General features: G+C 28.2%; 1 protein-coding gene and 1 pseudogene across 1 annotated transcript in view; one reads left to right on the top strand and one right to left on the bottom strand.

Moving 5' to 3' along the window:
- Positions 1–555, bottom strand: part of LOC142330890 (alpha-(1,6)-fucosyltransferase-like) — a 99,927-nt gene extending 99,372 nt beyond the window's left edge. Inside the window, exon 1 of the mRNA XM_075376357.1 lies at positions 542–555. Coding sequence (XP_075232472.1) covers positions 542–555 — 14 coding nt within the window. The remainder of the gene's footprint in view (positions 1–541) is intronic.
- A 32-nt stretch (positions 556–587) lies between these two features.
- On the top strand, positions 588–17,787 carry LOC142330889 (iron-sulfur clusters transporter ABCB7, mitochondrial-like; annotated as a pseudogene).
- The last annotated feature ends 203 nt before the right edge of the window (positions 17,788–17,990 follow it).

The raw sequence follows: 17,990 nt of genomic DNA, 5'->3' as shown, positions 1-17,990 counted from the left end.
TACTTTTGAGAACATGGCAATGTTAACCACATAAAAAATCAAATTCTACAAAAACAATGATTTTTAGATCATTGTTAATCATTGTTGTTACTTGGTCATGCTTAAATGTTTGACAAGAAATGAAAATGATATCAAGAAAATTAGCAGATTTTTGGGAAAAAACAAAAACATCAATTTATAATTAAAAAGCAAACAGTTAAAATTCATCAATATTCCTTTTTACATGTTTTCTTAAATCAATAACATCTATTAACTTAATGAGAAAGAAATTAATTCTTATGAACGCTTCCGCTGAATGATTATTTAAAATAATCTGCAATAACTTTAAGATATCTAGATAACTTTAAGACAATACAATATAAATCAAAGTAATCACAAAAAAGTAACATTAATAATAACGTGTAACCACTTAGATTACAAAAATGTTTCAAATTTCTAATTTTCTGCAATTAATTTACCTTAGCAGTTTAGTGTTTCAAAAATAACTGTAATTAGTTACTTATGACCCAAACTATCTGGGCGCAGCTGTGTCATTACTTACCTAACTGAAAACATCATGCTCGCTTCTATCGCCTGACACTTGTAGTATGGCTAATGTGAACTGTTAAACTAACATTCATCAAAATTAAACTATTTGATAATACACCTCATTAATATGTAATTTAAAAATAATTATTATGAATTCGTTAATTAATGTTTTTAGTTTGAATTTATAACATTAAAAACAAAATATAATCTTATATTTTACACATTTATTTACTTATATATACATATCACTTATATATTTATACATATTCATTTTATACACGTCTTATTTTAATCACACTAAACACCAAACTAAAATAATTGGTTGTTACTACTATGTGCTGACAATAGTCATTGCATCAGCAAATCCTTAGATAAATATTAGTCTAAATACGATGATGTAATAATAATATGATAAACATAATAATACATTAACTGCGGCCGAGTCATTTCTTATATGGTTTGAATGAGACACTGTGAAAGTGTTATGCTGACAGACAACCAACACAATGTTTTTTGGAAGAGACTCCTCTCCCCTGCCCGCACATCAGTAGGCTGGCCTGGCCGCACATGTAGATAGTTTGGCACAACTGTACACTGACTTATTAGCTACCAATTAAATATTATTCAAATAAAAATCAGACAACTATTAATAAAATAGTTGAAATTCTCTTTTCAAATCAATACTTGTAATGTTACACAATAAATTAACTGTAGAAAAAAAATAGTATCATCACAAAACAATTTTATGCACAAGTCAGTAGAATAATATTGCGAACACCTCAGCTCTAGGCATGTCTGTAATGATGTACAATCACAACAAAGAGAAAAGTAATTTAGAAAAAATGTAAGTGGTGATCAATGGTTGAGTTAAAGATAGTATAGTAGCCAGATGCTACTAGCCTGTTAACCTTTATGGTGGAGTCATAAAAGTTAATCTATCAAGCATGAAATTGTTTCACACATTTAAATTTGCATATCACACATACATGCACGCATGCAAACCTACACACACACACACACCTCTTACCAACCAAAAAGGTAAGGAAATAACCATCAGTCAAAACTACATTTAATAAGAGTTTCCATACACCAATTAAGTAAAAACAATTCTATAAGGATACAATTTACCTTTATATGGGTTTACTTGTGCAGTTAGCATTTAGTGTTCAATAAGAATAACAACTGATGCTATTTAAAAATAGACAAGAAATAAGAACAAAGGATAGTTTGATGTAATCTTAGTAAAAGTCAAAAGACACTGATTAAAAGCAGCCATATAGTAAAATCAATCATTCTTTTCTTGGCTGAAACATGCATTGTTTGATAACAATACAATATTAGAAAGGTAGTGGCTCTTGCCTTTCATTCAGAAGGTTCTGAGTTTGAATCCTGGTCAGACATGGGATTTTTTCACATGCTACAAAAATTCAATTCCTATTAAAAAAAAGAAATGGATGGCGATAATTGGGATAGGTTTGAAGTTAATTGTATACAATTTAGAGAATGTAGTATTATATTTTGTACAACTCTACAGCACACTAATAAATTATTATTTAGTCAGTTGTAAGGTCTAAAGATCACTGAAAATTAATTGGAAAATAAATAACAATAATTAATAGGAATCAATTTAAAATATTTGTTATGAAATAAAAACTGTTTTTTCACAAACACTTCTGTATAACATTTTTATGTTTTAACCAGAGTTTAGATATTTCAAATAAAAAGAAAGCATGTACATAAAACTCACTAAAAATTGGTGTTCTTTTCAAGTCTGTATCTCGAACTGTTCTAAATAGCAGAAGTAAAGTTACAGTTATTATGAATTTGTTGTTTTTAGTGTTATCTACAAATACCGAAAGAATAATAATAATTTAGTTTTTATTTCAAAGTTTATGTAAAAAAAATATTGATAAAAACTGGACTTAGAATGGCTTCTGAAATTATTATACAACATATTCAGAAGTTATAAAAAAAGGGGTTCTCTCCAGAAAAAATGTAGCAATGAGTAAATCATTTAATAACTAAGAAGAATATTATTTATTCCATTAAAATTTACAAAAATTAGAAAATATCAAAAAATGGACTTAACACATTGGCTTCTTCTGAGTGACTCATATATTATATGACATGTAAATCAGTATTCGACAATATGATAATTTATGAATTCTCATAATTGATATGTTAATCTTATCTTTTTACCTTGATTTGTTTATTACCAAGCATGTAATTTTTTATAATTATTTAAAAAATTATAATATTGATTGATTAGGATGTTTAAATTTTTTTCTTATCTTACTACAGTTATTTTTATAAAAGCATTTCAATTTTACTTGTGCTTGTCGAGTAAGTCATTGATTAATAAAGAAAGATTATCATATTACTTGTATGTATATTATTGTATGTACATCATTTTTAATGTATATTATAGTTGAGTTGTTTTTATTTAATAATTTATGAGCATTTATGAAATAAAATTGTTATCCTGAACAATATCTAATTATATCTATATTAATATAAGTTGGTAGGTTATTTTGTACTTAGTCTTAATTATTATAATTTTATTTATAATACTTAATTTTCTTTGAATTACTTGTATTGCTTTTTATCTCTTGCCCAGAGATTAACGCTCAATTAATATTCAGAAAGAAAACCATAAAAGTATCAAAATCAGATATGATCAGTTTGGCTTATATTTATTTAAAGATAAAATAAGGTCAGTTTTTTGTTTTTTGCTTAAAAATAAAAAACAATCTTAAAGCTTCTCTGTTGTATTTTATACAATTTGATCTTAAATATTTGATATAATTATTTTTTATATTATGCAAAAAAATTATTGATTTTGATAATGCTGATTATAATATTCCAGATAAATAGAAAAAAATATTCAGAAATTCTCAGTCCTACTATGTGAGACACCAGACACTTAATTTCATAGTATTAATGTAGATATTGTCTGTTAAAGTAAAGCATATAATTGCAGTGTTATAAAAAATTCAGCTAACATAATTTGGTTATGCAAATCAGAAATTGTTATGAATTTAGATAATTTTTCTTTATTTTAAATTAAATTAAATTTATATTAAGACTTAAAGACTTAAATCTAATTAAGACTGTTTTTTTTTTTTATTGTTACAGCTTACTTTCATAAAATAATTTTCCTTTAAATTTATTTTAATTTTCAGTATTTTAATAATGAATTTTATGAAGCTAAAAGGTATGATGAAGCTCTTAAAAAATATGAAGAAGCATCATTAAAAACAAGTACCAGTTTAGCATTATTAAATTTTGGACAAAATGCAATATTTAGTGGTGCCATTGCACTTGCTATGGTCATGACTGCAAAGGAGATTGCTAAAGGTAAATATGGTTTATACATTTAATTCATATGTGCTTGTATTTGATTAATATAATATAATAAATGTTTGTTTTTATCTTTTTCTATTTTATTATTTCAAAAGTTTGACTCGCACTTTTTTAATCAGATTTTTTTATTCACACTTTATATGAATTCAGTATGAATGTACTGTCAGTTGTTTTAAATTGCGAAAATTCATCAGCCAGAGCACTAATCGTCAATTGCCGTTCACATCGCAGTTTTCGGTTCACTTGTTAATGATTTGTCTGTCTGAATACTGGGCCTGCCACTCCACTCTTGTGTCGTAATTTTTGTGCGGCTATTTATAAAGTCTCGACACCATTGTTTAGCCTTTCCTTCACTCATTACTCTAGGTCTATACACTAGGCATAATTCCTGATGAATTTCAGCAGCTGAAGTTCCTTTTGCACACAAAAATCGAATCATAGCACGCATTACACAACTGGTGAGAGAAACGATTGTCACAGACATTGCGATCTGCATTCACCAGCAGGCAAACTGCAGAATCAAAACAGCAACTGCAGTGGCTTCATAAATAGTCGACAAATGGCCCTGCATGCGTGAAACTGTGTTCAGACCTGCTAATATTTAAATATAAGTAAGGGCCGACGGCCCTTACTTTATGAATATGCCTTGTATATGCAGTAGTTTTTATTTTTACTCATTATCACCTAGAAGAGCATACAACAAATTTTAAATATTATTTATTCCAGTAATTTAAATTAAAACACAAACCCTATTATAAAAAAATTAAATATGCAGTAACTTTGCTGCTTCGAAAAGGGCGGGTAGGTGGGTGGTTGGGTGGGTGCATGCGCATTTGTGTGTTGGGTCAACCATTCTAGTTTCATTTGTGTTGTTTTGCTGGTATCTAGTAGCCAGTCGGTAGAGGAGTCCTGCTGGAGTTCAGTAGCGTAGCTACCCTATATGGTTGTTCAACTGTTCTTAAGTAAATAAATAGGACCATTTACGGGACCATGGTGGTAATGGATACATTTATAAAGGGATATATCCATGGAAAAGGAATGAAAAATAATGGATGGGTGTTCAGAGAAGGGGGACTGACAAAATAGTTCAAGGTAGTATATTCCAAGCTGTGAACTACCTCCACTAAACCTCTCTTTACCATCACTCCTACTCACAATATGACAGATCCTACCCACACATATTTGGTATATAGCAAACTTTGATTTTTTTTTGTTTTTGTCATCGTTAATCAATCCAACTTTTATTTAATTAATATCTTACAGGCCATTTTAATTTGCTCATGAGGGAGTTATAAAATGCCGATTGATTGGAGCTTAGCCAACTGTTATTTAACTATTCTTACAATTATTTTTTTTTAGTTATTAATGTTCAATAACGTTTTCATTAAAATAACAGTATTCACCAAAACTGGTGTGATCTAATTCCAGTTGCTTAAGAGGGATAGTAGTGGGAGAAATCCGTACCAGACCACATAATTAATCTTGAAAAAAGGTTTATATTTTAACTACTATTTTTAAAGAGTTTTAATTTCAAGTTGTATTATTATTCATATTTTATGCATACATTTTTAAAGACTGTTTTTCTTTCCTTTTAATTATAATTTACAATTACTGAAAAAAAAATTAATTTTGATTAAATATTTTTAATTTTATCCATTTATTATTTTAGGAAATATGACTGTTGGTGATTTAGTAATGGTGAATGGTCATTTATTTCAATTATCAGTCCCATTAGGATTTTTGGGTTCTGTTTACCGTGAAGTTAGACAAGCTCTCATTGACATGCAAACTATGTTTATACTTATGACTTGTGAACCAAAAGTTAAGGTAAGTCTAATATTTTCTTTTTCAATCTATATAATAATTTATCACTATTTTGTTTTTTTAATTAATAATTATATTTATAAAAATAATTTTAACTAAAGATTTGAACATTTGTCGAGTGTCTGCAAAATTCATTTTGAAATTGTTGTCAGACCAGCAGGAACAACACCAACTTGAAGTTTCCCAAGTACTGATTGACTGAACTGACCCAGATTTGTTAAATAGGGTATTACTGGTGGCAAATCATGGGTTTACGGGTATGACCCAGAAACAGAGGCACAGACATTGCAGTGGAATGGTCCAAGTTTACCATGATTGAAAAAATGTGACAAAGCAGGTCGAATGTGAAGTCAATGTTGATGATTTTCTTAAATTCTACAGATATTGTTCATCATCAATTTTTTATTTTTAATGTCAGAGGAGGGGAGGTATCTAATAGAAACCATTCTCCCACACAGATGGTCGTTTCAGGCTCTCGCTGACAAAAAACCCCTTCCTCCTCCTCTACAACACACAAAGACTGCACCCACCATAAGCACAACAGTCTCTGGTGAAAATTCCTTGATTGCCTGTCAGAAAGGGGGCGGCAAGGAACTCAGCAAAGTCCCGCAGGTATTGACGGAACATGTAAATCTGCGTCCGGGCATAACTCAGCCTGGTCTAACCTAACCTAATCTGGCCTAATCTAATGCACCGCTTCATCATGCTTTCTTGATCATAAAATTTTTGGCCAAATTCCAAATTCATGTGCTTTTGCAACCCCCTATTCCCCTGATTTAACCTCTGCCATCTTCTACTTGTTTCCTAAATTGAAATTTTTGCTGAAAGGGAACCAATTTGCCTCAATTAAAGACAAGCAGGCAAACACGAAAAGGGTTCTTAATACCTTTAAGAAAGACAATTTCCACGAATGCTTCCAAAAGTAGAAACCCCTCCTTTAGAAGGGGAACACCACTTTTGTTCAGTCAGAAGGGGACTACTTTGAAGGGGATATATCACAGTTGTCTGTAAATACTGCCACTTTCTAATTACAAGCTCAGTTTCAAAACTTTCCAATTACACTAATATTTCCAATCGCTGTAATCTTTTGTTACTACTTTTAGTGTGTGTTTCTTTTGTTGTTAAAAAAATAACAATGTATAATTTTAATGATTGCTAGTTATACTATAATAATTAATGTTTAGAGTTTATTTTGTCTTTGTTTAAATGTACATTTTATTTAAATATTCTAAAAAAGTGGTTTAAATCAATCGTACTGTCTAGGCAGCACTTGTTAAGCCAAAAATTATGTTCTTTTCTCTCCTACACTGGAAACATACATTGCTTGATAATGATTCATCAAATTAAAAAGTGATAATTTTAAATGTACTTTCCATCATGTACTAATTAACAATTTTTAGATTATTAGTACGGTTATGATTAGATCAGATTAGATTTACTTATTTGTCAGAAGTAAAGAGGGATTTATTATTATTTTTTTAAACTTTTCAAAAATTATATCTACTTGCCTATAATAATATTAAAATAAAACAAATAGAACTATTAATCAGTTTTTGTTAATTAATAAATTTTTATCAATGTACATCATCACACAGATGTTATGAAGGCACACCATCTAAATTTGATATATATATATATATATTAAAAGAAACCATCAAGTTTACCCCTTAATATGGGTTCCTAGAATTTCAGTATGATTTTATTTCACTCTGCCCAGGAATCATAGCGAAATCTTTCACTAGCCGTAACTTGCTAACAGAGTGTTTCCGGATCTATGTTTATTATTAACTTTTTTCATTATTTTCACTAGTAGAATGAGCTCAGAAAGCACCAGTATGTGAATCATTGTGTATGTGTTAGTAGTAGTTATTCTCAGTTTTTGTAAAACTTACCACCTAGAAGAACTACACTTGTTGTTTCAAGTTAAAAGTTTATATTGTTCAGAAGTTTATTATAGAGTTAAGTCCAGTATAATTAGGACATTTCTTGTATCAATCAGTGGAATGAATATCCAAAAGAAAATAATTTTTACTTATATCTCAATAGAATTTAAATTTCTGCATGCATATAGTCATAAGATGTTTGATATTGCTGGATTGTAATGAGTTTGATAAAAATGTGTAAATTGTTTAATATATTGTGTTATGTGATTGAAATTATTGTCTCATGTGCCTGGTCCATACTTTTTGATTGTGAAACCATTCTGTGATTGCTTCTTAATGACAGTTTATGAAAACTTAATTATTTTTTGTGTAAAGGATACATCATCATCATATGATGTTCTGGCTGGCAGCAGGTCCGTTGTGCTACTGTTGTTCCCATACATTTCTTCCCTAAACATTTCCTTCGTCCCCTTATAGTTTCCAATCTTCAGCTCGCCTATTAATTTCATTCTTCTCTTTTACTGACCCTCCCAATGCAATTATCAGAATTTCACTTCTTCTAACCGTATATTCTAACCAGTTTCCTTAAATTCTATTTCTTCTTTAATCCTATTCATTGTTTCCTCATTTCTTACTTTTATCAGCCCATCTTACTTTCTTCATATACTCATTTCAAAAGCCTCAATCCAGTCTTTCTCCCTCTTTCTCATCAACCACACTTCACTTCCACACAAGAGGCTCCATACATACCGTTTGGCTAACCTCTTTTTAATTCTTAAGTCCAAACTTTTATTACATAGTAATTTCCTCCTCTTTCTGAAGGAACTTTTTACTATTGCCATTCTTCCTTTTATTTCTATTGTGCTTTTCCAGTCTTCTGTCATCATAGTCCCTAAATGATAGTTCGTAATATCATTAATATTATCTGTGTACCAAATATCTGTCATTTTTTATTTTTCTCTTCTTCCTTCACTAAATCTCCTTATCACTAAATTCTCTTTGTTGTTTACTTCCAGTATTTTAGTTTTTATAAGGGTGTGTATATATATAAATTCATCTTGCCGAAATTAAGAGTGAACTACACTAAATTACTGATTTGGATGTGATTATGTCAGTTGTGCATTCTAGATCTTACTGTAATAACTTTCTTCATAGTAAAAATAAATTTTTCAGTAAAAGATATTTTCCAATATTTTTATTTAATTACAGGAAATCGTCAATGATTCGTTTATTGTACAGATTCTTTGAACCCAATTCTGGTGAGATTTTTATTGGTGGACAAGATATAGCGAAACTTGATTTACAGAGCCTTAGGAGAGCAATTGCTGTTGTACCTCAGGTAAATCATTTCAAGTTATGTATTTTTGAAATATTATTTTCCTGTTTTATTTTTAAAATTCAGATTGTGTAATGAATTATTTTTTTAATAATAAATAAAATCATTAATGTTTAAACAGGATGATACAATATTTAATGTGTTTCTTCACTAAACAAAACTGACAAAAATTAATAATAATATTATGTAAAGCATTACTTGATTGATGCAGTATTGCAACTTTCTACTTGGATTTTCAGATTGTCAGTTACGCTTACTTGCAGGATATATACAATAAAAATTTAACCCATTTGTTGCTGTGTATTGTCAAATCAGGCTGCTTGTTCCTGGCAGTGATAAAAGGTTTTATAGCAAATCGTAAATTGAATAGTTTTTACGTAATTTTTGAATGCCATACAGATTTTTAGTTAAACTCTGCGTCACATTTAAAAAAAATACATATAAATTTTATAAGTAAAAATATAATTTTATCACTATAATGATTGTGTTACATTATTTTATGTATTTTTTAAAAGTTTTATATTAAAATTTACCCTTCTTTGTCTATAATTTTGAGATATTAATCTTGTTTCAGTGAACATTTTAATTATTGAAGCTATTATGTTTAGTAGCTTCTATTTTTTTTTCCAGTGATTATGTAAGGTTTCTAAGTAAGATCATTGTTTCTTTTTATTAATAATTTCAGGATACAGTTTTATTTCATGATACATTATTTTACAACTTACATTATGGTGATTTCACTAGAGATGAAAAAGATGTATATATAGCATCCAAAATGGCAGACCTTCATGATACAGTGAGTACGTGGCCTAAAGGTTATAACACACTAGTAAGTTACTTATTATCCTATTAGAATATTTATTTAAAATATAAAATACTGCTTACTATCACACTGTTTATTGAACCCCTAGTCTTACACAAAATAAATATTTACAGGGATTTCTACTCTTAGATCTTAGATAGATGGTCTTAGGTAAAAAAAAGGTATAAAAACACAACTCTCCTACATTAAAAATTGGTTGAATCAGAGCATGCAAAAAATAACAAATTAGTTTTATATTCTATGTCATGCAACCCATATTTAATGCAATGCAATCTATTTATTGATAAAAAATCAGTTCAGTTATATGGTTTAGTAAACTGAACATAAAAATGTCATAAATTATATGTTAATACATCTATCTTAAGCACTGATGCAAGTGCCAACTCATTACTTCATGTATGATGATTTTTATAAGGTTCTCACTGCTTTTGGAGATGCTTTCTTCAATATTTTTTTTAGTAAGTAGTCAGAAAAATGTAGGTTATTCTTAAAATCATTGTCCTGGACTAACCTTCAAGATTTGTGAGACTTTTAGGTCTAAAGAATGTAGAAGTCATATCCTGCAAAAAAAATAAATCAGGTTACATCATCAGCATTGTTGCTTATTAGTTGCTAGCATGATGGATAATAATTTTTTTATAATGTTAGCTGTTATGTCTGAAAAATGGATCTAATTACTATTATACACATTACACTTGGTTTTTAGAGAATAGACATTTTTTTTGGTGAAAAATGTAGGGATTTTAAAAATGCCATATGCAATCTTTCAGTTGTTGATACTTCCAAAAAAATGAAAGAAACCATGCAACCATCTGAAAGAATTACCTTATCTTATTTTAAAATGTGAACATAATTTTGACGAAATATCTATACAATCTCCGACATCTGTCAAAGTCAGGATATCTAAGTTCATGCGTTAGTGGTGTCTGTTATTGATGTAACTTATGTATTTTTTTTGTATCCTGTGAACAACAGTAAGATAATCCCCAGTCTGTTAAGTTTCTCGATAGACTTTTTGGTCAATATAGTCACTAATGATTGTTTTTCAATTTAAAATAGTTGAAAACCTTTACATTTCTGTGGTGGTACCCTAAATCATTCTGTCATTCTAATTATAATCAAATCATTGAATAATTTTCCACTATAGTACTCCTCATACCTTGAACTCTATAATAAATATGTGATAAGGATACTTTTCTTTATCAATTTTGGGTTAGATGACTTTAAAGCTATCAATTTTTGTTTTCTAATTACATGCAGGATACAGTTACTCAAATACTTTTGGAGATAAACATACGATCTGTTCCAAAAATAACTGACCATTTAATTACGCTCCATCAGAGAAATTTAGTGACATTTGGTTTGCAGCATTGAGTTCCACATAACCTCCTCTGTAACCACATGTTCTTGGATTGTTGATATCTTGTTTAGTATTTGTGTTATTGTTATTTGAGTGCAACATGTTTAAGTGTTAATAGCGATTTTAGTAATGTACGATTTTCAGGAGCAGTGATATAATCACGACAATCTGTCCACACACATAGCTTTGTCAGTTCGTCAGTTTTGTGCCAAAAATCAGATGACTCTCCTCCTTCCGTATTCACCAGACCTGGCTCTTTGTGATTTTTTTCATATTTTTGAAATAAAAATCAATGATGAAAGGCTGCCGTTTTGAGACTATTGATGAGTTTAAAGCAAATTCATCCAGGACTGCTTTGTAAAGTGGAAACACTGCGGGGAAAAGTGTGTGAGTAGGGGATGGGAGTACTTTGAAGGGGACAAGGACCAATAATCTGTAAAATTAATAATAAAGATAAAAAAGTAAAGTTCGGTTATTTTCTGATCAGACCTTATAGGATAAAAAATCTAAAATTATTTGCTGTTTATTGTATTTTAACTTAGAAGAAATTGCTGATTATAAACATTTAACTGAGGTAACACCTAGTTTTATTTTTTAACATCAAAAATAAAATATGTTTTTTCAAACTTGAAAATACAAACCATGCCAAATTTTATAATTACATCTTTAATAAATTACTTCAAAACATTTTCATTCAATTGTTTCTTCAATCACTCAGTCTTCAGTTAATAAAGATAGTAACAAATCTTTAGTGGCTTAATATTCAGCCAATGAAGATAGTAACAAGATTAAATTTAGTTTATCAGAACTAAATTAATTTCCAGTTTTAATTAATTTTTCATTGCTGATAATGAAATCACATCAAATTATATTTCATCATATATATATATATATTGAAATCATCTTGTACAAAAATTAGATGATTTGTTTATCATGTATGAATAATATTTTCTTAAATTTGCCTGTTTCTGGTTTAAAATCTAACAAAGAATAGTTAAGGTTATACTATCTAGGCATAAAGGGCCTTGCTGCTAACTAATCATCGTTACAGCCTGGTTCTACAATTTTGACAACAGTGAAGTTTGTTATTCACTGGATTTCTGTGGAATATAAATAATTCAGTACAAATTTTAGATTCCAGAAAAAGATTAAAGCAGACATTAGTTTCATGGAATGCCTTAAACGAGTACTACTTTTATGCTACTCGAATATTTTTATTGCAGATTAGCATGTGCTGTTAAAATGGGATGCAATTTTAAAAAATCTTAGTCTTAGATTTTAACAATAGATTATGTTTAATAGTGGATCTAAGACAAGAAATTGATGGTGACGACATGGTTGTTTCTCTACCTACTGCAGTGCTCATAAAACTTTTGTTGTATATTTTAATCAAAATATAAAATATATTTTTTTTTTAGGTTGGTGAAAGGGGATTAAAATTATCTGGTGGTGAAAAGCAGAGAGTTGCTATTGCTAGAGCTATTTTAAAAGATTCTCCAATACTTGTATTTGATGAGGCAACTTCATCTTTGGATTCGATCACTGAACAGGTTATTGTTATTTTTTTTTGTAACTGATGAAATTAATCACCACTATTAGATGGTTGGCAATATTAGAAAAACTCAATTTTTTGTTTATCTAAAATGTTAATATTGAAATCAACAAAAAGAATCATATTATAACATCCGTATATAGAAAACCTACAGCAAGTAAAAACTATTAATAGAAAATCCAATCATCCATGGTCACACAAAATTAATCAATTATATTTACAGAATGTTAAACAGAGCAATACATTAAACAAGAAACAACAGGGAAAAATTAGATGCAGAAATAAATATTATAAAGAGTATTGCAGTCTGATATAAAGCATCATTAATTGATAATACTTATAAAAACATAACATTGAAGCCTATAAATAAAATACATAGCGTTGATAATATCTATATAAAATAATCTTATATTAATAATCTTATTGAAAATTTTGTTGTTTGTAATGATGAAAGATATAAACCAGCATAAAAACCCTAAAACCATATAATAAGACATTTAAAACACGAAAACTATAATAATGATTTTTAATAGTTTGTGTGGAATTTATAAAATAAAATGTAATGATTGTGATGAAATTTATATTGGAAAGACTAATAAATCTTTTAAAGTAAGATTTGCAGAACATTTTAGATATTATATAGACAAAAATTGGGTTTTTCTAATGTTGCCAACCATCTAATAATGAATAAACATTACATTACTAACATAGAAAACTAATTTGAAAATAATTGAAGTCGCAAAAGAAAATGATAATAAAAAATTGGATAATTTAGAAAAATATCATACATATAAATACATACAGAAATTCAACTTAATCAATCTGCAAACAGAATTTGATAGTCATACTCTTATCAAAGCTGCTATATTATAAGTGCTGCTATATACATAGCAGCACTTTTGTTAATATTAAGTAAAGGCTACATCATATTAGTATAGTTCTGTATTTAGTGGCTGACCACCACAAAAATGTAAAAAAAAAAAAATTAGTTTAATGTTTAAAAGTTTTGTGTGTTTATTATCTATTTAACTAAGTTATTCTACATCAAACTTAAAAAACAGGGTTTTTTACTCCAGTTTGTTGGTTTTTCACCCCAGATTTCTCAAAAACTACTTAAGATATGGTTCTGAGACCTATTTTATTTGATTTTTCAAGTCAAATACCACAAGAAATCATTAATTCTGTTACTTAATTAACATCCTAAACATTTTAGTACAACCTCATTTCACCAAGGTAGCTGAAAATTGAGAGAAATCTTTCACCAGCCGTAGTTCATAACCGAAGCATTTTAGGACACATGTTTATATGAATTTTTTCAGGAGAATCTTGATACACTCTGTGTATACTTTTATTACTTTCCTGTCTATGTAGCAGCTATAGCTATATAGAAGGGAATATGGTGATCGGTCAAAATTGGGTATATCAGGTTTTCACCATTTCTTGATGAATTGACCTGACCTGTAAGGACCTCAGAAAACTGAAAAATAGCATCAAAACTTTCGCAACAAAATGTGCATACGTTTTGTATGTGTGTATGTTGGCATGTAAGTCACCTTATATCTTCAGAACTACTTGACCGATTTTCACCAAACTTGGTTATAATATTTCTGTAATAGGGGCATTGATGCTATTAAATTTTTAGTTCAAAGTACTCTTTGCGAAAGTACTTTCAAATACCTTCAAGTTCTTCCTGGAAATTACTTTTGCACTAACACAGTGAATTAACTTTATGATATAAAGTTTAAATTATTTGGATATACTTATTGTATTTGTATAATTAATGGTCTAAAAAAATAATTATTACAGTAATTATAGTGTTTCTAATAAATATGATTTGATTTTTTTCAGAATATATTAGGGACATTAAGAAAAGCTACTGAAGGCAGAACATCAATTTCAATTGCACATAGATTATCAACTGTATTGGATGCAGATGAAATATTAGTTATTGAAAATGGTACATTATTAGAACGTGGTAGTCATGCAGAGTTATTGAGTAAACGTAATTCATTATATTCGAGAATGTGGTGGGATATTCAACATTCTACTACTGGTGATTTTTCGGAGGATAATTTAATTAAAGAAAAGAAGACGAAGCAGGCTTAAAGTGTAAGTTGGATCATTATATTATTTTTCTTCTAAAGTTGGAGCAAATTATATTTCATGTTAGAGGCATGGTTCAGAATTATGAATAAGTGTACCTTTATCCAAGTTATCTTGCCAATAATTTGTTAACACACTGGATATTGCTCTTTTTGTAAACCTTGATAGAACTGTGTTCTTCCAAACTGAAATTATTTTTATGGTCAAAGTCAGAAAGGAATTATTATCCTAATACACAAAAAGAATGCAATGTTAGTGTTCAACTGAATCAATGATGTAATTTTTTGAAAATGTCAATACAAAAGTACACAAAAAATGTTTACAAAATATTTATTTTGAGTTACAGTTATTTTTTGGCTGGTTTCATAGTTTTCTTCATTCCCATTTGGTGTATACCAATCTTTTAATCTGTTTTATGCACACCAGTCTATTTTTCTCTGCGATTTTTACTCACCCTAATTATCAACAGTTCTCTGTAATGCCACATTTTAAAGGTCACTATTTTTTCCTTTCAACTTTCCTGTTCATTTTTGCTACCATAAATTATCACTCAAATATTTTACTAATTTATGTTAATTTTTACATCTAAATTTGATATTGGCAGACTTTTTTTCTGTATGAAAGTTTTTGCTTGTGCAAGTCAGCTTTTAATTTCTCTCTCTTTCTATGTTCATCCTTTGTAAAATAATTCACTATGTAAATAGATTACCTTCACACCTTGTTTCCTTTGCTTGATTTCCAACTGACATTCTTTCATAGCAACAAGTCCATGCCACCAGAATTTTTTCTAACTCATTTTTGGTTTCTACAGGAAGAACAAAGTCACTGATTAATTTTACATTTTTTTATTTCCTTTCCTCTCGAATAATTATTCAATTTCATTCCCTAGATAATTATTCTACTAGTATTGTCAAATTTTTTACTAATTCAGTATCATCTTGATTCATATTCATTATAATCAGCAATAATAATTTTTTTTCTCACCCATTTTTATAAATTACCTACAACAATGAAGCAAAAATTTAGAACAATAATGATAAAATAACCTAGAAGAAAATAACATACATTGATCACTTCTAAAAAAAAATGCAGAAATATCTGATTAATAGATTTTATTTAATTTTTAGACTGATTTTTTTAAATTTATTTTTAGAACAGAACTTTATATTAATTGTTGAAAGTACTTAACACCTGACTAGTCAATATTTCATATTTTAATCTTATTTATGGATATTTTTTGTTACATAGCTCTTAAAACTTTGTTCAATATCACTTTTTATGTTGGTCTTCATTCACTTCTTCAACTTTAAAAAATAATTATTTAATATTTTTAAATTATAATATTTTTGTAAGATAAGGTGATGTGAGATGATAGTGATGAGGGGGTCATAATCATTTTAGAATTAGACAGTCATCAAAAGGACATGATTTTGATTTTGTAAATATTGTCCATTATCTTGTAGGTAACGTTTCTTATCTTCAGGTTTTCAAAAAGTAATAAACTTATTTTATTATAATATATCTGTAATCTGTGTATTTGCAACATTGTTTAAATAAATTGGCCAAAATTATTTTGCTAAAACATTATACTAGATACTGTATTTTCCATTCTGTAATGGTAATTTTAAAAATGCGTGTAGATTTTCACTGATCCAAATTTGGTTATTCTGTGCATTAATGTAGCTGCTTAGATAACTCATTACTGAAATAAACAGTATTTAATATTGTATATATTCATTTAATAAAATATTTAAACTACATATTTAATTAATTTTAATGCAATAATTAATGTGTTTAGATTTTTATCTGCTTCTTTATGTTGCTGAACAATACTGATTTTGTAAGGTTTCATTTTAATTGAACTTCTGTGAAAAAAATATTTTTTTTTAAAAAGAATTTCTCTTAATCAGAGCAGATGACTTTTCCTTTAATTATAATTTAGTTTAAATTTTTAGTCTATAAGGAGGGATACTTAGTGAGTTATCTTTAATATTAAATTTATCTATTATTATTATTATTATTATTTGTATATTTCATGTTATGAAACGTATATATTTTCATAAATCTGATTTTTCTGTTTAAGATTGAATTTCAACTGTTTCGTAATGGTTTGTGGGAATATATCAGTATTATGCTGAAATACTTTTTCTTCGTTATTTAGTATAATGAACGTATAAGAGGCATGAAAACCTGAAACTCAGATTCAACATTTTAGTGTAGATTTTCTGATAAATATGATATGAAATGTGCAACGTATTAACTTGTATATTATCTTCTTTTTTTTTTGGTTATAGCTATTGACACTAGGCCCAAACAAATCTTTTCAAATAAAACTTTTAATATTGTATTCATTAAAGTTATATATATATATATATAATATTATATTTTACATATAAATGTATATTTTAAATATATTAAAAAGCAAAAGGTCTCTAAAGATGTTTATTTATATCTTATATATTTAATTGATTTATAAAGAATTAAATGTATATAAAAGAATATTGTTTATTTATTATAATTTTTTTTTATGAATTCAACACTTGAATGTGCCAGGAACACAATTTGCATCACGATATATTTTATGAAAAACTGCTGCAGATCAGGTGTTGACTGAAAATAAAATTATTAACTTTTATTCATGAATAAAAAAGTGTGATTATTTCTGGGAACTGTTTTATTAAGAAATGTATATTTACTTAATAAAATGTAGTTATGAAATGTTTTATGTAAAAAACTAACTATTAATATACATTACTTTTAATAGTTGATGTCGTATAGAATTTTGAATTTTTTTTGCTTGTAGGTTGTATAATTTTTTTTGTAAAATAATAAATTCATGTTATTTCTAAAGCATAATTTGAAATTGAATGTAAATATCTGTCTGAATTGTTCATCTGCCAAATGTTTTAGACTTTCCAAATGTTTTAGAAATGTGTTCACTTTTTGAAGATATTGTAGTATAAACTTTGTTCAGCTGTTAATTAACGTCTGACTATTAAAGTGATGTAATTTATTGAGATGCTAATTTCATTTGAAAACTACCCCAGTCTATCTTAAAAAAAGAATATACCATGCCCCTTCATGCTCAAACCCTGACTTGGCCTCCATCGGGGTCTCCCCTGGATCATAGGAACAACCCAACGTCTGCTTCTGGATAGCTGAGTGCTCCTCTCCAGGGGAGCTGCCCTTTCTGGCCTAACCTTCTAGGTTCCAGGCGT

The sequence above is a fragment of the Lycorma delicatula genome, chromosome 10, assembly GCF_047948215.1.
Source record: "Lycorma delicatula isolate Av1 chromosome 10, ASM4794821v1, whole genome shotgun sequence".
Taxonomy (NCBI): Eukaryota; Metazoa; Arthropoda; class Insecta; order Hemiptera; family Fulgoridae; genus Lycorma; species Lycorma delicatula.
This window is presented reverse-complemented; position numbering and strand designations above follow the sequence as displayed.